The sequence below is a fragment of the Balaenoptera borealis genome (genome assembly GCF_965194805.1).
Source record: "Balaenoptera borealis genome assembly, chromosome: 17".
NCBI classification, from domain to species: Eukaryota; Metazoa; Chordata; class Mammalia; order Artiodactyla; family Balaenopteridae; genus Balaenoptera; species Balaenoptera borealis.
In genome coordinates, this window is record NC_138876.1 from 55,438,775 (window position 1) to 55,460,199 (window position 21,425).

Genomic DNA, 21,425 nt, shown 5'->3' on the forward strand with positions numbered 1-21,425 from the left:
CCGCAGGCTAGCCCCTCATTCCATACCCCTCCCTTCCCCAGGCCTGAGTGAGCCAGAGCCCCCTAATCAGGTTCTACTTTAACCCCGTCCTGCCTGAGGGAAGAACAGATGGCCTCAAGGGACCTACACACAGAGACAGGGCCAAATACAAAGCTGAACCCCAGGATCTGTGTGAACAAAGAAGAGAAAGGGAAATCTCTCCCAGCAGCCTCAGGAGCAATGGATTAAATCCCCACAATTAACTTGATGTATGCTGCATCTGTGGAATACGTGAATAGACAACAAATCATCCCAAAATTGAGGTGGTGGACTTTGGGAGCAACGATATATATATTTTTTTCTTTTTCTTTTTTTGCGAGTGTGTATGTGTATGCTTCTGTGTGTGATTTTGTCGGTATACATTTGCTTTTACCATGTGTCCTATGGTTCTCTCTGTTTGTTTTCTTGTTTTGTTTTTTTTTTAAATATAGTTTATAGCGCTTGTTATCATTGGTGGATTTGTTTTTTTGTTTTTTTATAAGTTAATTAATTAATTTATTTATTTTTGGCTGTGTTGGGTCTTCATTTCTGTGCGAGGGCTTTCTGCAGCTGTGGCGAGCGGGGGCCACTCTTCATCGCGGTGTGCGGGCCTCTCACTGTCATGGCCTCTCCCGTTGTGGAGCACAGGCTCCAGACGCGCAGGCTCAGTAGTTGTGGCTCACAGGTTTAGTTGCTCCGCAGCATGTGGGATCTTCCCAGACCAGGGCTCGAACCCATGTCGCCTGCATTGGCAGGCAGATTCTTAACCACTGCACCACCAGGGAAGCCCTGGATTTGTCTTTTAGTTTGGTTTCTCTCCTCTCTCTTTTTTTTTTTCTTTTTCTCATTACTTAAATTTTTTTTAATTTTTAATAATTATTTTTTATTTTAATAACTTTCTTTTCTTTTTCTTTCTTTCTTTCTTTCTTTCTTTCTTTCTTTCTTTCTTTCTTTCTTTCTTTCTTTCTCTCTCTCTCTCCCTTTCTTTCTTTCTTTCTTTCTTTCTTTCTTTCTTTCTTTCTTTCTTTCTTTCTTTCTCCCTTTTCTTCTGAGCCATGTGGCTGACAGGGACCTTGTGCTCCGGCTGGGTGTCAGGCCTTTGCCTCTGAGGTGGGTGACCCGAATTCAGGACACTGGCACACCAGAGACCTTCTGGCCTCATGTAATATCAAATGGCAAAAGCTCTCTCAGAGATCTCCATCTAAGTGCTAACACCCAGCTCCACTCAACCATGAGCAACCTACAGTGCTGGAAACCCTATGCCAAACAACTAGCAAGATAGGAACACAACCCTTCTCATTAGCAGAGAGGCTGCCTAAAATAATAATAAAGCCACAGACACCCCAAAACACACCACCAGACGTGGTCCTGCCAACCAGAAAGACAAGATCCAGTCTCATCCTCCAGAACACAGGCACTAGTCCCCTCCACCAGGAAGCATACACAACCTACTGAACCAACCTTAGCCACTGGGGGCAGACACCAAAAACAACAGGAACTATGAACTTGCAGCCTGTGAAACGGAGACTCCAAACACAGTAAGTTAAGCAAAATGAAAAGACATAAACACACAGCAGATGAAGGAGCAAGGTAAAAACCCACCAGACCAAACAAATGAAGAGGAAACAGGCAGTCTACCTGAAAAATAATTCAGAGTAATAATAGTAAAGATGATCAAAAATCTTGGAAATAAATTGTAGAAAAAAAGAAATGTTTAAAAGGATCTAGAAGAACTAAAGAGCAAACAAACAATGATGAACAGAACAATAAATGAAATTGATAAATCTCTAGAAGGAATCAATAGCAGAATAACTGAGGTAGAAGAACAGATAAGTGACCAGGAAGATAAAATAGTGGAAATAACTACTGCACAGTAGCATAAAGAAAAAAGAATGAAACGAATTGAGGACAGTCTCAGAGACTTCTGGGACAACATTAAATGCACCAACATTGGCATTATAGGGGTCCCAGAAGAAGAAGAGAAAAAGAAAGGGACTGAGAAAATATTGGAAGAGATTATAGTTGAAAACTTCCCTAATATGGGGAAGGAAATAGTTAGTCAGGTCCAGGAAGCACAGAGAGTCCCATAGAGGATAAATCCAAGGAGAAACAGGCTATGACACATATTAATCAAACTAGCAAAAATTAAATACAAAGAAAAAATGTTAAAGCAGCAAGGTAAAAACAACAAATAACACACAAGATAACTCCCATAAGGTTAATAGCTGATCTTTCAGCAGAAACTCTGCAAGCCAGAAAGGAGTGGCAGGACATATTTAAAGTGATGAAGGGCAAAAACCTAAACCAAGATTACTCTACCCAGCTAGGATCTCATTCAAATTTGACAGAGAAATTAAAACTTTACAGACAAGCAAATGTTAAGAGGATTCAGCACCACCAAACCAGCTTTACAACAAATGCTAAAGGAAATTCTCTAGGCAGGAAACACAAGAGAAGGAAAAGACCTATAATAACATACACAAAACAATTAAGAAAATGGTAATAAGAACATACATATCTATAATTACCTTAAATGTAAATAGATTAAATGTTCCAACCAAAAGACATAGACCGGCTGAATGGATACAAAAAGAAGACCCATATATATGTTGTCTACAATAGACCCGCTTCAGACCTAAGGACACATACAGACTGAAAGTAGGTGATGGAAAAAGATATTCCATGCAAATGGAAATCAAAAGAAAGCTGGAGTAGCAATTCTCATATCAGATAAAATAGACTTTAAAATAAAGACTATTACAAGAGACAAAGAAGGACACTACATAATGATCAAGGGATCAATCCAAGAGGAAGATATAACAATTGTAAATATTTATGTACCCAACATAGGAGCACCTCAATACATAAGGCAAATACTAAGAGCCATGAACGAGGAAATAGACAGTAACACAATCATAGTAGGGGAATTTAACACCCAGCTTTCACCAATGGGCTGATCATCCAAAATGAAAATAAATTAGGAAACACAAACTTTAAATGACACATTAAACAAGATGGACTTAATTGATATTTATAGGATATTCCATCCAAAAACAACAGAACACACTTTCTTCTCTAGTGCTCATGGAACATTCTCCAGGATAGAGCATATCTTGCATCAAACTGAAGCCTTGGTAAATATAAAAAAATTGAAATCATATCAAGTATCTTTTCCGACCACAACACTATGAGACTACATGTCAACTACAGGAAAAAATCTGTAAAATATACAAATACACTGAGGCTAAACAATCCACTATTAATAACCCAGAGATCACTGAAGAAGTCCAAGAGGAAATCAAAAAATTCCTAGAAAGAAATGAAAACATGATGACTCAAAACCCATGGATGCAGCAAAAGCAGTTCTAAGAGGGAAGTTTATAGCAATACAGTCCTACTTCAAGAAACAAGAAAAATCTGAAACAAACAACCTAACTTTACACCTAAAGCAATTAGAAAAAGAAGAATAGAAAACCCCCAAAGTTAGCAGAGGTGAAGAAATCATAAAGATCAGATCAGAAATAAATGAAAAAGAAATGAAAGAAACAATAGCAAAGATCAATAAAACTAAAAGCTGGTTCTTTGAGAAGATAAACAAAAATGATAAAGCATTAGCCAGACTAATAAAGAAAATAAGGGAGAAGACTCAAATCAATAGAATTAGAAATGAAAAAGGAAAAAAAAAACCAACTGACACTGCAGAAATACAGAGAATCATGAGAGATTACTACAAGCAACTAGATGCAAATAAAATGGACAATCTGGATAAATGGACACATTCTTAGAAAAGCACAACTTTCCTAGACTGAACCAGGAAGAAATAGAATATATAAAAAAATAATCACAAGCACTGAAACTGAGACTGTGATTAAAAATCATCCAACAAACAAAAGCCAAGGACCAGATGGCTTCACAGGCGAATTCTATCAAACATTTAGAGAAGAGTTAACACCTATCCTTCTCAAACACTTCCAAAATATAGCAGAGGGAGGAATACTCCCAAACTCACTCTACGAGGCCACCATCACCCTGATATCAAAACCAGACAAAGATGTCACAAAGAAAGGAAACTACAGGCCAATATCACTGATGAACATAGATGCAAAAATCCTCAAAAAATAACAAACAGAATCCAACAGCACATTAAAAGGATCATACAACATGATCAAGTGGGGTTTATCCCTGGAATGCAAGGATTCTTCAATATACGCAAATCAATCAGCGTGCTACACCATATTAACAAATTGAAGGAGAAAAACCATGTGATCATCTCAATAGATTCAGAAAAAACTTTTGACAAAATTCAACTCCGAGTTATGATAAAAACCCTCCAGAAAGTAGGCATAGAAGGAACTTACCTTAATATAATAAAGGCCATATATGACAAACCCACAGCCAACATCATTCTCAATGGTGAAAAACTGAAACCATTTCCACTAATATCAAGAAGAAGACAAGCTTGCCCACTCTCACCATTACTTTCAACATAGTTTTGGAAGTTTTAGCCAGAGCAATCAGAAAATAAAAAGAAATAAAAGGAATCCAAATTGGAAAAGAAGAAGTAAAGCTGTCAATGTTTACAGATGACATGATACTTGACATAGAGAATCCTAAAGATGCTACCAGAAAACTACTACAGCTAATCAATGAATTTGGTAAAGTAGCAGGATAAAAAATTAATGCACAGAAATCTCTTGCATTTCTGTACACTAATGATGAAAAATCTGAAAGAGAATTTAAGGAAACACTCCCATTTACCATTGCAACAAAAGGAATAAAATACCTAGGAATAAACCTACCTAAGGAGACAAAAGACCTGTATGCAGAAAACTATAAGACACTGACTGATGAAAGAAACTAAAAATGACACAAACAGATGGAGAGATATACCATGTTCTTGGATTGGAAGAATCAACATTGTGAAAATGACTCTACTACCCAAAGCAATCTACAGATTCAATGCAATCCCTATGAAACTACCAATGGCATTTTTCACAGAACTAGAACAAAACATTTCACAATTTGTATGGAAACACAAAAGACCCCGAATAGCCAAAACAATCTTGAGATAGAGAAACAAAGCTGGAGGAATCAGACTCCCTGACTTCAGACTATACTACAAAGCTACAGTAATCAAAACAGTATGGTACTGGTGCAAAAACAGAAATATACATCAATGGAACAGGATAGAAAGCCCAGAGATAAAGCCAAGCACATAAGCTCACCTTATTTTTGATAAAGAAGGCAAGAATATAAAATGGAGAAAAGACAGCCTCTTCAATAAGTGGTGCTGGGATAACTGGACAGCTACATGTAAAAGAATGAAATTAGAATACTCCCTAACACCATACACAGAAATAAACTCAGAATGGATTAAAGACCTAAATGTAAGGCCAGACACCATCAAACTCTTAGAGGAAAACATAGGCAGAACACTCTATGACATAAGTCACAGCAAGATATTTTTTGACCCACCTCCTAGAGAAATGGAAATAAGAACAAAAATAAACAAATGGAACCTAATGAAACTTCAAAGCTTTTGCACAGCAAAGGAAACCATAAACAAGACCAAAAGACAACCCTCAGAATGGGAGAAAATATTTGCAAATGAAGCAACTGACAAATGATTAATCTCCAAAATGTACAAGCAGCTCATGCAGCTCAATATCAAAAAAACGAACAACCCAATCCAAAATTGGGCAGAAGAACTAAAGAGCCATTTCTCCAAAGAAGATATACATATAGCCAACAAACACATGAAAGAAAGCTCAACGTCACTAATCATTAGAGAAATGCAAATCAAAACTATAATGAGGTATTACTTCACACCAGTCAGGATGGCCATAATCAAAAAATCTAGAAACAATAAATGCTGGAGAGGGTGTGGAGAAAAGGGAACCCTCCTGCACTGTTGGTGAGAATGTATATTGGTACAGCCACTATGAAGAACAGTATGGAGGTTTCTTAAAAGACTAAAAATAGAACTACCATACGACCCAGCAATCCCACTTCTGGTCATATACCCTGAGAAAACCATAAATCAAAGAGTCATGTACCAAAATGTTCATTTTAACTCTATTTACAATAGCCAGGAAATGGAAGCAACCTAAGTGTCCATCGACAGTTGAATGGATAAAGAAGATGTGGCATATATATACAATGGAATATTACTCAGCCATAAAAGGAAATGAAATTGAGTTATTTGTAGTGAGTTGGATGGACCTAGTGTCTGTCATACAGAGTGAAGTAAGTCAGAAAGAGAAAAACAAATACTGTATGCTAACACATATATATGGAATCTAAAAAAAAAAAAAAAAAAAAGATTATGAAGAACCTAGGGGCAGGACAGGAATAAAGAAGGAGATGTAGAGATTGGACTTGAGGACACGGGAAGGGTGAAAGGTAAGCTGGGACGAAGTGAGAGAGTGGCAGGGACTAATATATACTACCAAATGTAAAATAGAAAGCTAGTGGGAAGCAGCCGCATAGCACAGGGAGATCAGCTCGGTGCTTTGTGACCACCTAGAGAGGTGGGTTAGGTAGGGTGGGAGGGGGACGCAAGTGGGAGGAGATATGGGGATATATGTATAGGTATAGCTGATTCAGTTTGCTATAATGCAGAAACTAACACACCATTGTAAAGCAGTTATACTCTAATAAAGATGTTAAAAAAAACCAAAACAGAACACTGGGAGCCAGAATACTTGTGCTGCAGACGAAATCTATAGCAAAAACTAAAATAAAAGCCATATATCACCGCAGGCTACTGTTAGCATTATCTTTTTTTAAAAAGTCATAAAAGGACTTGAAAAGGAATCCTTTTGAATTGAATAAGCCAGCAAGTATAAAATCAAAGAAAAATTTAACAAGATGAAAGTAAAGTATGATTCTTCTCAGAATATTACATTTGTTTCCTGAAGGCTTTCTTGTCAAGTAAGAAGTGCTTTTAAACAAATGTGGCTCTCTAGAGACTTTAAAGACAAAGTTCCATATGAAAGATTATGCTGCTAGAAATTTTGAAATGTTTTATTGAAAGCTTCACTTGCAAAATGTGATGGTAATGATAATATCAATAATGATAACAATAGTTGCAATTTGCTTCTTAAATTGTGTTAGAGTCTTTGTTAAGTGCAGTTCATGAATTATCTCATTTAATTCTTACTAGAGCCCTGTGAGGGGGTGTTATTATTCCAGTTTCATGGATAACAATACAGAGGCTGAAAGAAGTTAAATAATGTGTTGAAGGCCAGTAGTCAAAACTATTTCTATGGAGTGTTGCCAGGTAAATGACAGGATGTTCAGCTAATTTGAATTTCAGATAAATGATAAATATATATATTTTTTGTTACAAGTATGTCCCATGGAATATTGGGGAGATGATTATATTAGAAATTTATTCATTTTTTATCTGAAAATCAAATTTAACTGGTGTCTTGTGTTTTTATTTGCCAGATCTGGAAACTCTACTTCTATCTCACTCCAGAAAAATTTGCATCAGACCACTAGGTTACACTGTATCCTAATCCTCTGTTATGTACAGGCAATTCCTGATTTACTTACTTGAAGTTTATGGGATACATTTCAAACATCTAGCACAGCATGAAGACCCTTTATGATTTGGACTCCACTTTCCTGATCTCCACATTCCGGGCTGCATCAAATGACAAGATTCTGAGGCAGGAGCTGAATGGTGTGTGTCTGGAGGCCAGTGTAGCTGTCGTGGGCTGAGTGGGAGAGAACTCAGAGCCACATCAGAGAGGGGACAGGGACCAGATAACACAGGCCTTTGGAGATCACTGTAAGGACATATGTTTCTACTTTGAGTGAGGTGGGCAGCTATTGGTGAATTTAAAACGGAATGACCTGGCTTAAGTTTTAACAGGACCAAATTGGCTGCCGCTTGGAGAGCAATGTGAGAGGGACAAGGGTGGCAGGAGGGAGGGACTGCAAATATCAGGCAACAGCTCAAGAGCCTGCTTTTCTTGAGCTGTTGGGCTTCAAGGATTTTGTGGGTTCAGGCTGCAAGCTCTGTGTGAAAACTTCTAACTTAGAGCTAGAGAGAGGGGAATCATTCTTCCAGTTTTAGTGTGGAACCTGGTGTGGCTTCACATTGAGACATGAAAGGAACCTGTTCCAGGTGAACCTTATGGATGTTGCATCTTTAGGTGCAGAAGAGGCAGCCCTACTGGCGGAGAGCAATGTTCTGTCACAAAAGGCAGCAGCAAAGGCTGTGGCAAAACTGTATCCTCAAGGGGAGAGCAGGTGGTGGGCAGGCAGCTGGAGCACATAATCAGACATGATCATGCACACAGCTGAGACACTTCCTGGACCCCTCAGAAACAACTGGGAAAGACAGGGGGTGGCCAGGTACTGCAACTATGCAAGAGTTCATATGACACTGTTAGACTTTAATTTTTAATTTAACTATGACCTAATTTATACCTGCATAAGCATGGAAGCATTAGGGTTAGCAAAATTAAACGAATGAATTTAAAGAACAAACCACAAACACTTAGCAAATTTTAACTGAATGTCTACTTTGTGCTAGGCATGTGCTTTTTAGATATTACCTCATTTACTTTTCACAACAATCCCAGATCAGGCATATATTATTATCAATCCCTTTTTACTGATGAAAGACATAGATAACTAGCTTGCACAAAGTCATGGAGATTTGAACTGTTTCCGTCAGAAATTCAAATTTAACTGGCTGCAGACAGAGTTCATGTTTTTAACAACTAAGCCATTTAGCCTCCTGAGGAAAATAAAGTTCACCCTAATGAGCTAAGCAGAGTTCTTTAGCAAAAATAAAAATGATTGAAACCAAGGGAGATGCCAAAAGAAATAGTCTGAAATTCACTCTGACAAACATTTATTATAGAAGGATCAGAGCTCCCAAAGAGGCTGGATTCCAAGGTGGGAAGCCAGAGCAGCTATGTCAGCCTATCACACCCTTGGCCTCAGATCAAAGTCTTAGCCATATCCTATTTCTGCTGAGAAGAGCTGGCCACTTAGCTGTCATGGCCTTGGCCATTTTTGCCTCAAAAGCATGTCACCCAGGTCAGGTCACTTGCAGGACACATGCACCATGATTGTTCATCCTATCCCTAACTCCATTTAAATTATGAATGGAGGCTTTCTTTATGTCCTTAATATCTGTTGTCAGTAGGATAGGGAAGATAGCTTATGATGGATTGACAGAGTTCAAGATGAAGGTTTTGAATACAGACCCAAATCAAACAGGTTAAGTAAACACTTTCTTGCTCCCTTGTGATATATACCTCTAACCAATTCAGTTGGCACTACCATTGGGAATGTGTCTCCCAAGTTCTTTTTTGTCCTCTAGCTAGTTTAGTCCATATGGTGATATTAAAAGGAGATCAAAGCACAGTTGATATGGGGGAGCATCCAGGTGAAGGATTTCATTAGGAAAGAAACAAAAAGCTTCAAAAAGAAGGAAACATTTTCAGTCTAGTTCATGAAGGCCAAGAATATTGATGAGAATGCTTTACACATTCCAGATTTTCAGTGGTGTATCAGAAAGCCTGCTTTGAGTTCTCTTCAACTATAACATTGGATTTGTGGTTCAGACCTTCCCCAATGTGCATAGCAATTCAAGAGTTTGTTAAGCCCAGGTGACTCACTGCTTAGTTGAATGTTTTGTTAAACACTGAAAGATGTATTACAATGTAGTACTCAGCTTGCATGCCTAAGTATTACACAATCCAGCTAGGTAATTCCACTGTGGATTCGTACTAGATTTGCCTGATTTGATTGCATGTAGTCAGCAAAAGTAATTACAAGTAGAATTCAAAACAGCTCAAATTCTCTAATGAATTTAAATGCTTGGTCTGTCTATAGTTTCCTTTGGGAATTGATGTAGCTCTATAGTTTCAAACCTCAGCCTGGTAAAACTATAAATTCCTGAACTCTTCCCCAGATAATCAATATCAGCATTTTTAGCAAGCACCTTAGGTCTTTGGATGTGAGTGGACCAAAAACTTTGCTTTGGAAACAACTGACTAGCCTCTCAAAGGCTCCTGAATGTAGCTGACAGCTCATGATGTCCTCAGGTGTACAGAGTCACCTTTCTCATTCATCTTTCCCCATACACCTGGGGAGAGTTCATTCACCCTTTTGAATTAGCAGACCACTAAGCAATCACTTTTCTATAGAATTTCCATTTTGGCACAGACTACTTCTTTGTACATTATTTTATATAAAAGGGGATTACAATTTTGGTGGATATGGAAAAAGTAAAAGAGCTTGAAATGTAAATGTCTTGTGAAGTTTTTAGTAGTTTTATCAAAAATTCTATTTACCTATCTGCCTATCTGTCTATTGATCCATCGACCCACCCACCTACCACCTACCTAATAAGAAATATCTAATGTATTTTGGATATTAAATATACTTTATGTGATTCCCCACTTGTAATCTACATCTTTTATATTGGTCTTATCATAATACAGGGCTTTGTATGTTTTGTCTGTAGCTTTTATCCTCAGGTAATTGATAGCCTTCTTTTTTAATTTAATTTTATTTTTTTTGCTCTTTTTCCTTTTTATTTACTTTTTAAAATAATTAATTATTTAATTATTTTTATACAGCAGGTTCTTATTAATCATCCATTTGATACACATTAGTGTATACATGTCAATCCCAAACTCCCAATTCATCCCACCACCACCAACCCCTGCCGCTTTCTCCTCTTGGTGTCCATAAGTTTGTTCTCTACATGTGTGTCTCAATTTGTGCCCTGCAAACTGGTTCATCTGTACCATTTTTCTAGGTTCCACATATATGCGTTAATATACGATATTTGTTTTTCTCTTTCTGACTTATTTCACTCTGTATGACAATCTCTAGATCCATCCACGTCTCTAAAAATGAACCGATTTCATTCCTTTTTATGGCTGTGTAATATTCCAGTGTATATATGTACAACATCTTCTTTATCCATTCGTCCGTCAATGGGCATTTAGGTTGCTTCCATGACCTGGTTATTGTAAATAGTGCTGCAATGAACATTGGGGTGCATGTGTCTTTTTGAATTATGGTTTTCTCTGGGTTTATGCCCAGTAGTGGGATTGTTGGGTCATATGGTAATTTTATTTTTAGTTTTTTAAGGAACCTCTATACTGTTCTCCATAGTGGCTGTATCAATTTACATTCCCACCAACAGTGGAAGAGGGTTCCCTTTTCTCCACACCCTCATCAGCATTTGTTGTTTTTAGATATTCTGATGATGCCCATTCTAACCGGTGTGAGGTAATACCTCATTGTACTTTTGATTTGCATTTTTCTAATAATTAGTGATGTTGAGCAGCTTTTCATGTGCTTCTTGGCCATCTGTATGTCTTCTTTGGAGAAATGTCTATTTAAGTCTGCTGCCCATTTTTGGATTGGGTTGTTTGTTTTTTTAATATTGAGCTGCATGAGCTATTTATGTATTTTGGAAATTAATCCTTTGTCTCTTGAATCATTTGCAAATATTTTCTCTCATTCTGAGGGTTGTCTTTCATTTTGTTTGTAGTTTCCTTTACTTTACAAAAGCTTTTTAAGTTTCATTAGGTCCCATTTGTTTATTTTTGTTTTTATTTCCATTACCTTAGGAGGTAAAAAAATCTCTTGCTGTGATTTATGTCAAAGAGTGTTTGTCCTATGTTTTCCTCTAAGAGTTTTATAGTGTCTGGTCTTACATTTAAGTCTCTAATCCATTTTGAGTTTATTTTTGTGTATGGTGTTATGGAGTGCTCTAATTTCATTCTTTTACATGTAGTTGTCCATTTTTCCCAGCACCACTTATTGAAGAGACTGCCTTTTCTCCATTGTATATCCTTGCCTCTTATGTCATAGATTAGTTGACCATAGGTGCATGGGTTTATCTCTGGGCTTTTTATCTTGTTCCACTGATCTATATTTCTGTTTTTTTGCCAGTACCATATTGTCCTGATTAGTGTAGCTTTGTAGTATAGTCTGAAGTCAGGGAGTCTGATTCCTCCAGCTCCACTTTTTTTCCCCTCAAGATTGCTTTGGCTATTCAGGGTCTTTTTTGTCTCCATACAAACTTTAAGATTTTTTGTTCTAGTTCTGTAAAAAGTGCCATTGATAATTTGAAAAGCATTGCATTGAATCTGTAGATTGCTTTGGGTAGTACAGTCATTTTCAAAATATTGATTCTTCCAATCCAAGGACATGGTATATCTCTCCACCTGTTGGTATCATCTTTAATTTCTTTCATCAGTGTCTTATAGTTTTCTGCATACAGTTCTTTTGTCTCCCTAGGTAGGTTTATTCTGAGGTATTTTATTTATTCTTTTGGTTGCAATGGTAAATGGCAGTGTTTCCTTAATTTCTCTTTCAGATTTTTCATCATTAGTGTATATGAATGCAAGAGATTTCTGTGCATTAATTTTTTATCCTGCTACTTTACCAAATTCATTGATTAGCTCTAGTAGTTTTCTGGTGGCATCTTTAGGATTCTGTATGTATAGTGTCATGTCATCTGCAAACAGTGACAGTTTTACTTCTTCTTTTCCAATTTGTATTCTTTTTATTTCTTTTCCTTCTCTGATTGCTGCAGCTGGAATTCCAGAACTATGTTGAATAATAGCTGTGAGAGTGGACATCCTTGTTTCCTGATCTTAGAGGAAATGTTTCCAGTTTGCTGTGGGTTTGTCATATATGGACTTTATTATGTTGAGGTAGGTTCCCTCTATGCCCACTTTCTGGAGAGTATTTATCATAAATGGGTGTTGAATTGTGTCAAAAGTTTTTTCTGCATCTACTGAGGTTATCATATGGTTTTTATCCTTCAATTTGTTAATATGGTGTATCACATTGATTAATTTGCATATATTGAAGAATCCTTGCATCCCTGGGATAAATCACATTTGATCATAATGTATGATCCTTTTAATGTGTTGTTGGTTTCTGATTGCTAGTATTTTGTTGAGGATTTTTGCATCTATATTCATCAGTGATATTGGTCTGTAATTTTCTTTTTTTGTAGTATGTTTGTCTGGTTTTGGTATCAGGGTGATGGTGGCCTCATAGAATGAGTTTGTGAGTGTTCCTTCCTTTGAAATTTTTTGGAAGAATTTGAGAAGGATGGGTGTTAGCTGTTCTCTAAATGTTTGATAGAATTCACCTGTGAAACCATCTCATCCTAGGCTTTTGTTTGTTGGAAGATTTTTAATCATAGTTTCAATTTCATTACTTGTGAGTGGTCTGTTCATATTTTCTAATTCTTCCTGGTTCAGTCTTGGAAGTATATACCTTTCTAAGAATTTGTCCATTTCTTCCAAGTTGTCCATTTTATTGGCATAGAGTTGCTTGTAATAGTCTCTTAGGATGCTTTGTATTTCTGTGGTGTCTGTTGTAACTTCTCCTTTTTCATTTCTAATTTTATTGATTTGAGTCCTCTCCCTCTTTTTCTTGATAAGTCTGGCTAATGGTTTATCAATTTTGTTTATCTTCTCAAGGAACCAGCTTTTAGTTCTATTGATCTTTGCTCTTGTTTTCTTTGTTTCTATTTCATTTAACTCTGCTCTGATCTTTATGATTTCTTTCCTTCTGCTAACTTTGGGTTTTGTTTGTTCTTCTTTCTCTAGTTCCTATAGGTGTAAACTTAGATTGTTTATTTGAGAGTTTTCTTGTTTCTTGAGGTAGGATTGTATAGCTATAAACTTCCCTCTTAAAACTGCTTTTGCTGCATCCTATAGGTTTTTGATTGTTGTGTTTTTTTGTCATTTGTCTCTAGGTATTTTTTATTTCCTCTTTGATTTCTTCAGTGATGTCTTGGTTATTTAGTAACGTATTGTTTAACCTCCATGTGTTTGTGTTTTTTACGTTTTTTTCCCTGTAATTGATTTCTAATCTCATAGCGTTGTGGTCAGAAAAGATGCTTGATATGATTTTAATTTTCTTAAATTTACTGATGCTTGATTTGTGACCCAAGATGTGATCTATCTTGGAGAATGATGCATGCACACTTGAGAAGAAAGTGTAATCTGCTGTTTTTGGATGGAATGGCCTATAAATATCAATTAAATCTATCTGGTCTATTGTGTCATTTAAAGCTTGTGTTTCCTTATTAATTTTCATTTTGGATGATGTATCCATCAGTGTAAGTGAGGTGTTAAAGTTCCCCACTATTATTGTGTTACTGTCGATTTCCTCTTTTATAGCTGTTAGCAGTTGCCTTATGTATTGAGGTGCTCCTATGTTGGGTGCATATATATTTATAATTGTTTTATGTTCTTCTTGGATTGATCCGTTGATCATTATGTAGTGTCCTTCCTTGTCTCATGTAACATTCTTTATTTTATAGTCTATTTTATCTGATATGAGTATTGCTACTACAGCTTTCTATTGATTTCCATCTTTTTCCATCCCCTCACTTTCAGTCTGTATGTGTCCCTAGGTCTGAAGCGGGTCTATTGCAGACAGCATATATATGGGTCTTATTTTCGTATCCATTCAGCAAGCCTGTGTCTTTTGGTTGGGGCATATAATCCATTCACTTTTAAGGTAATTATCGATATGTATGTTCCTATGACCATTTTCTTAATTGTTCTGTGTTTCTTTTTGTAGGTCCTTTTCTCCTCTTGTGTTTCCCACTTAGAGAAGTCCCTTTAGCATTTGTTGTAAAGCTGGTTTGGTGGTGCTGAATTCTCTTAGCTTTTGCTTGTCTGTAAAGTTTTTGATTTCTCTATCGAATCTGAATGAGATCCTTGCTGGGTAGAGTAATCTTGGTTATAGGTTCCTCCCTTTCATCACTTTAAGTATATCATGCCACTCCCTTCTGCCTTGTAGAGTTTCTGCTGAGAAATCAGCTGTTAATCTTATGGGAGCTCCCTTGTTTTTTATTTGTCATTTTTCCCATGTTGGTTTCAATAATTTTTCTTTGTCTTTAATTTTTTGCCAGTTTGATTACTATGTGTCTCAGCGTGCTTCTCCTTGGGTTTTTCCTGTATGAGACTCTGTGCTTCCTGGACTTGGTTGGCTATTTCTTTTCCCATGTTAAGGAAGTTTTCGACTGTAATCTCTTCAAATATTTTCTCTGGTCCTTTCTCTCTCTCTTCTTTTTCTGGGACCCCTATAATGTGAATGTTGTTGTGTTTAATGTTGTTCCAGAGGTCTCTTAGGCTGTCTTTATTTCTTTTCATTCTTTTTTCTTTATTCTGTTCCGCAGCAGTGAATACCACCATTTTGTCTTCCAGGTCACTTATCCATTCTTCTGCCTCTGTTATTCTGCTATTGATTCCTTTTAGTGTATTTTTCATTTCAGTTATTGTATTGTTCACCTCTGTTTGTTTGTTCTTTAATTTTTCTAGATCTTTGTTAAACATTTCTTGCATCTTCTCAATCTTTTCTTCCATTCTTTTTCCGAAGTCGTGGATCATCTTCATTACCATTATTCTGAATTCTTTTTCTGGAAGTTTGCCTATCTCACTTCATTTAGTTGTTTTTCTGAGGTTTTATCTTGTTCTTTCATCTGGTACACAGCCCTCTGCCTTTTCACCTTGTCTATCTTTCTGTGAATGTGGTTTTTGTTTCACAGGCTGCAGGATTGTAGTTCGTCTTGCTTCTGCTGTTTGCCCTCTGGTGGATGAAGCTAAGAGCTTGTGCAAGTTTCCTGATGGGAGGGACTGGTGGTGGGTACAGCTGGCTGTTGCTCTGTTGGGCAAAGCTCAGTAAAAGTTTAATCCTCTTGTCTGCTGATGGGTGGGGCTGGGTTTCCTCCCTCTTGGTTGTTTGGCCTGAGGCAGTCCAACACCAGAGCCTACCCGGGCTCTTTGATGCGGCTAATGGTGGGCTCTGGGCAGGCTCACCCCAAAGGTACTTCCCAGAACTTCTGCTGCCAGTGTCCTTGTCCTCACGGTGAGACAGAGTCACCCCCCAGCTCTGCAGGAGACCCACCAACCCTAGCAAATAGGTCTGCTTCAGTTTCCTATGGGGTCACTGCTCTTTCCCCTGGGTCCCAATCACATACTACTTTGTGTGTGCCCTCCATGGGTGGAGTCTCTGTTTCCCTCAGTCCTGTTGAAGTCCTGTAATCAAATCCCATTAACCTTCAAAGTCTGATTCTCTAGGAATTCCTCCTCCTGTTGCCAGACACCCATGTTCAGAAACCTGACGTGGGGCTCAGAACCTTCACTCCAGTGGGTGGACTTCTGTGGTACAAGTGTTCTCCAGTTTGTGAGTCACCCACCCAGCAGTTATGGGATTTGATTTTATTGTGATTGCGCCCCTCCTACCATCTCATTGTGGCTTGTCCTTTGCCTTTGGATGTGGGGTATCTTTTTTGTTGAGTTGCAGTGTCTTCCTGTCAATGATTGTTCAGCAGTTAGTTGTGATTCTGGTGTTCTCACAAGAGGGTGTGAGAGCACGTCCTTCTACTCTGCCATCTTGAACCAATTCGAGTTCTTGATAGCCTTCTTGATGGAAAAAATATGATTTCCTTCTTTATTCCCATAGCAAAAATCTGATTAGTGGTCAATCAATAAATATTTGCTAATGGATTTATTCGGAAATGAGTATGGTAACAGTTTGATAGTGTATGTATAATGTGTCAATATAGAGTTCAATTTTAAATATATTCAAGTCTTAATTTATAGGCACTAATGAAATACATAGGCATAGATTATTATAGAATCACAGATTTTTAGCCCTGGCTCACTTCTTATAAATTATGAAGTACAAGTATATTATTTTTTACATGAGGAAATCAGTCTTCTCTAAGGCACTAAGCTACTTGAGAAAAAGAACCATTTACTTAAACATTTCATTTTACACATAAAGCAATAGTTTTAGTTATCTGTACAATTTTTGTAGCACCTGATTCACACACAGTAGGCACCTGAACATCAGTTGAATGGATTGCTTAATGGAAATCGATTTCACTAACTGGATATTTAGATCTAGGCAATGTATGGAGCAACTTCCCACATGCTCCACAAGGGGTGCCACCACTTATGGCTGTCCCACTATCACATTTTGCTGGATCTCCTTTGCTTCAGATACAAGTTTTGTTTCCCATTCATTTCAGATTTTCTTTGAGCAGCTGACTGAGCACGTGGATGCCAGTTCTTCTTTTTGGTTCCTACTGTATGTGCTAAAGACCTAATTATACTGTATCCTTGCTGAATCTGTAATCATATCCACTCTTCAAAAAGAAAAGATTTGTGTTTTTACTTCCCTTTTCAGGAACCAAGTATGATTTGGTTCATGTGGTCTGGAAAAGAGAAAATAGTAGACACCAGAACAGGGAATTTTCTCTTGGCCAATCACTGGGGGGGACTCCTCAGTCTCCATTTAGACTGCAGGGACTGAGGGCTACACTCACCCTCACTCATTGTTTTCCAAGTTTTAGAAATGAAATGAGATACTAGAGATAGTATCCTTACCTCTCATTAGCTAAACCCCCAATTATAATGCAGGAGTTGAGGGAGAAAACCTGAGAACCTCCAGGCAGCAATAGTTCTAATCAGTTACTTTCTGTGTGTTTAGAACATAAACCAAACACCATGGTTTGGCTTTGTTCCCTTGGCTGCATGCTCAACCCTTGCTCTTTCAGACATGGTGTTCCTGGAACACAGACTCATTCAGAGGAAAGATCAAACAAAATGGATTTTAGAAATTTCTGACCTAACCTTACTATTTTGCAGATAAGAAAGTTGAGACTCAGAGAAGTTATGTTTAAGGTGAATCAATTGGATTGGATAGTGACAGATCTGGGACTAAAATGGACCTTGCTATCTCTTTCATGACAGCTGACTTTTCATAGCTGTCTTACTCTTGTACTTCTATCTGATATTTGGAGTGATTTCACGCACATGTAGATGAGCCATCTTGCATCTGAGCCTCTCAGTTCATTGAATTCTTCATATGCAGTGACTTTTCTTCTGATCCCACTTCCATCACCCCCTCCCATGGATTTTCTCATCACCTAACTGTCACTCCTCTGAAATATCTCAGTCTCTGAGTACAACCATTGCTTTTATCTTATTCATTTCCTTTCCTTTCCTCTGGCCCTTAATGGTATAGGGACTTCTATTCCCTTTGTGCCTCTGTTTTCTCCTTCTCAGCCCCCTCCTATGTTCCCCTCCTTCCCTGCTCAACAGTGGTTCTCAAAGAGAACCCCAGACTGGCAGCATCAACATGACTTGGGAACCCATTAGAAATGTGAATTCCCAGACACACTCAGCATACTGAATCAGAAACTCTTGGAATGGGACACAGCAATATGTGTTTTAGCCATCTGGAATGGGAATTAACAAACTCCAGGTTATTCTGATACACCTTAAAGCTTGCAAACTACTACTCTTTAATTCTGGGTCTCTAGCCTCAACTGGCTATGGACACTAACCATCAATCTTTATATGTTTTCCAAATTAGTGATCTTCTATGTTTTCCATACTCGCTTCTTCAAATCTTCTCCTTTCTCCTTAAATCTGTGACAATGCCCATCTCTCCTCACTCTCCAGAGATTATCACCCTCTGACTTACAGTTCGTGCTTGAATTCCCTCAACACCTGCCACCAAACTACACCAAACTACAGTTTGTTGCAATGAAAGAGTCCCTCTTCATGTCAAAGGCCAGCCTATACATACACCTGTGTCCTAAATTCCTTTCCTGTCAGCACTGGGGACTTTCTTTCTCCTCAGCAAGCTCTCTCTCTCTCTCCTGGCATCTTCCATCCAATTTTAATTTAAATTCACGCACTTAGGGATTTTGATTCTAAGTGTGATAAAAGCACTGTAGGGTTTTAAGCAAGGGAGTAGCATTACCTGGTATACAGTTTAAAAAGATTTTTATCCTCCTTGTGTGGAGAATGGATTGCATGGCCTGAAGCAAAAAAGTCAGTTTAGCTGTAGTGGAGATGTAACTAGCTTTGGGCTATGATTTGGAGGTAGAATGAATGGGGGAATGTGGAGCGAATCAAAGGTAATCGTCATCTTTTTGGTTTTTAACAACTGTGTGGATAATGATGTTGTTTACCAGAAAGAGGAAGGCTGGAAAGTAATAAGATGGCTGGAAAAAATCAAGAATGTTTCTGGCATGTTAAGTTTCAATTTTTTATTGAACATCTTTGAGGAGAGAGGCATCTACTTGAGTCTAGAATTCCAGGAAGAGATGAAAAGTAGAAATATAGATTTAGGAATCTTTGACCTATAAATAATACTCAAAGCTCTGGTGTCTGATGAAGTTACCTTGTGAAAGTGTGTAGAAAGAGAAGGTGGCCCATGACAAAGCCCTGGTCTATTCCATTATTTAGTGGGAATATGGAGGGACTGTTTCTAGCACGGGTGAATGAGAATGAACAACTAGTATTCTGAGAAATTCTCCTAACCAGTTTTCAGCCAAATTCTGCTGATAAGTTAATTAAAATAAGAACGGAGAGGCAACCATAGGTAATGGCAACATGGAGGCTTTCAGAGACCTCAACAAAAGCAGTCACAATGAGATGGTGACAACAAAAGTCTGATTAGAATGGCTTGAGGAACTTATGCTGTTGGATTAAAGTCCTGCCTAAGGAGAAGTTGAGAAACTTATTAGTCTTTCATTCTAGTCCCTGATCAACAGACTCTAGAAAGCAAAACAGTTCTAAAAATAGGTACTCAAGTCCTTCAAACTGAGGCAGACTTTTGTAAAAATAAGGGTGGTTGTTAAAGACTCATATCTGAAAAGTTTAAATAAAGGTACCATGCAATTTAAACAGAACTGGAACGTTAAAAATCAATATAGAATTCCATAAATGAAACTAGGGATAGGGTAGTTACCATGCCAAAACAACAACCACGACAAAATCAGTTAAATAACAGTAGGTATTAAAACAAATTGGAATCTGATATTACCTAGGATAAGTCAAGTTTAATGCAATCAGTCCATAGATACTTGAGAGCTGGCAACACACACACACACATACACACACATTTGCCTTATTCTTATTAGTCAGTCCCTTTAAGATAGTATATTTAATTTCATGACTGATAAAATATGAGGAGTAGCATTCTCATCAGCATATATTTACCAAGTCCTGGTGTGTTTATACAGGAAAGAACATCTGGAAATGAGCAGTATAATGATTACAACATTGGGAAAACAAAACATGTAAAGAATCAAGTCTCAGTCAAATCCGCAACTCATAAAAACTGGTTATCAAGCAGCACAGGCACTGAAGATGATAAACTGGTTATACACAGAAGGATCATCTTAGCAGAGTGTACAAAGGGCTGTTGGCCATATAACTAATATAATTATCATCAGTGAGTGACACTACTAAATAAGAGGGGAGCCATGTATCATCCAATAAATGGTCGTTTTATTACCAGGATATTATACCCATGTACAGTTCATGTGTAGCTGCACAAACACAAGATTCCTTTCATGATGAAGCATTTGAGAAAAAGAATCTTTCATATGAGGCTGTAAATATACCTAATCTCATATATAATATTCCTGTTCATTCATTTATTCCCTCATATTTTAAATTAGCAAAAATATATTGAGCACTTATTATGTGCAAAGCACTGTCTGAGGTTGCCTTAAATATATGCATGTAAGAAAGAAGTAAGCCCCCAATAATTAATCTATATTTTAGAATGAATGAGTCACTGACATGCTGGTACTATTACCAAAGGTGTGTGGACACCAAATGTTTAGTTCCTACCAGCTCATGACCCCCATCTTCATCGAAGTCCTCCTCTATCCCATCAGTCATCTCTTCTCCATCGGCATCTGGCCCTCCTTCAGCAGGCTCCTCTGTAGAGTGGTCTGCATTCTCTGACACACATTCATCTTGGATCAGCTCTATACTCTCTTCCAATTGCTTCTTCTGAGCTTCTGGTAGGGGGGGAAAAAGCAAATGACTACTACTTTGGGTTGCTCATGAGCCATTTGGATAAACCATGAAAAAACAGCCTATGAATGGGTAAACTCTGTATTATTAAGTGTGTGAGGAAGATAAAGTAATATTACATTAAGGTTGAATTTATTCAGTCATGTAAATTATGTTCATATATCTGTGTATTTACATGTAAGCATATTATTTTTTAACAGAATTAGCAAAAAATTGGGGCATGCAGATGGTACTTGTATATAAAGAAACAAAGATTTACATAAACAGATTGATCTTTCTGGTTATATATAGTCCTTTCTGATAAGGATGTTCTCTCTAAGGAGAAAATACAGCAAAAAAAAAGAAAAAAGAAAAGAAAATCAGCTAAAACATAGAATTTGTTCACTCAAGGAAGGAAGATGAAGAAATCTCTCACTGACAAGTTCAAACCTAAGTGAAGAAGACAAAAACTCACTGAGGAAAAAAGTACAAAAGCAGATATGTTGGCTGTCAACAACATGTCCATGTGAACAATCCTTTGATATTTTACTCTAAATT

The 21,425-nt window shown here is 37.4% G+C and overlaps 1 protein-coding gene across 13 annotated transcripts in view; it reads right to left on the minus strand.

Annotated features, from left to right (window-relative positions):
* RALYL (RALY RNA binding protein like) overlaps nucleotides 1-21,425 on the minus strand; it is an 877,709-nt gene that overhangs the window by 77,700 nt on the left and 778,584 nt on the right. For 11 of the 13 annotated variants that reach the window (XM_082363574.1, XM_082363573.1, XM_082363570.1 and 8 more), the window contains one exon: nucleotides 524-20,872. The exons of 1 other annotated variant lie outside the window; for it this stretch is intronic. In XM_082363574.1, the coding sequence (XP_082219700.1) occupies nucleotides 20,661-20,872 (212 nt within the window). In that variant the 3' untranslated portion in view covers nucleotides 524-20,660. Of the gene's footprint in view, nucleotides 1-523; nucleotides 20,873-21,425 lie in introns of those variants that run through there. One more of the 13 variants, XM_082363568.1, reaches the window with a different exon arrangement.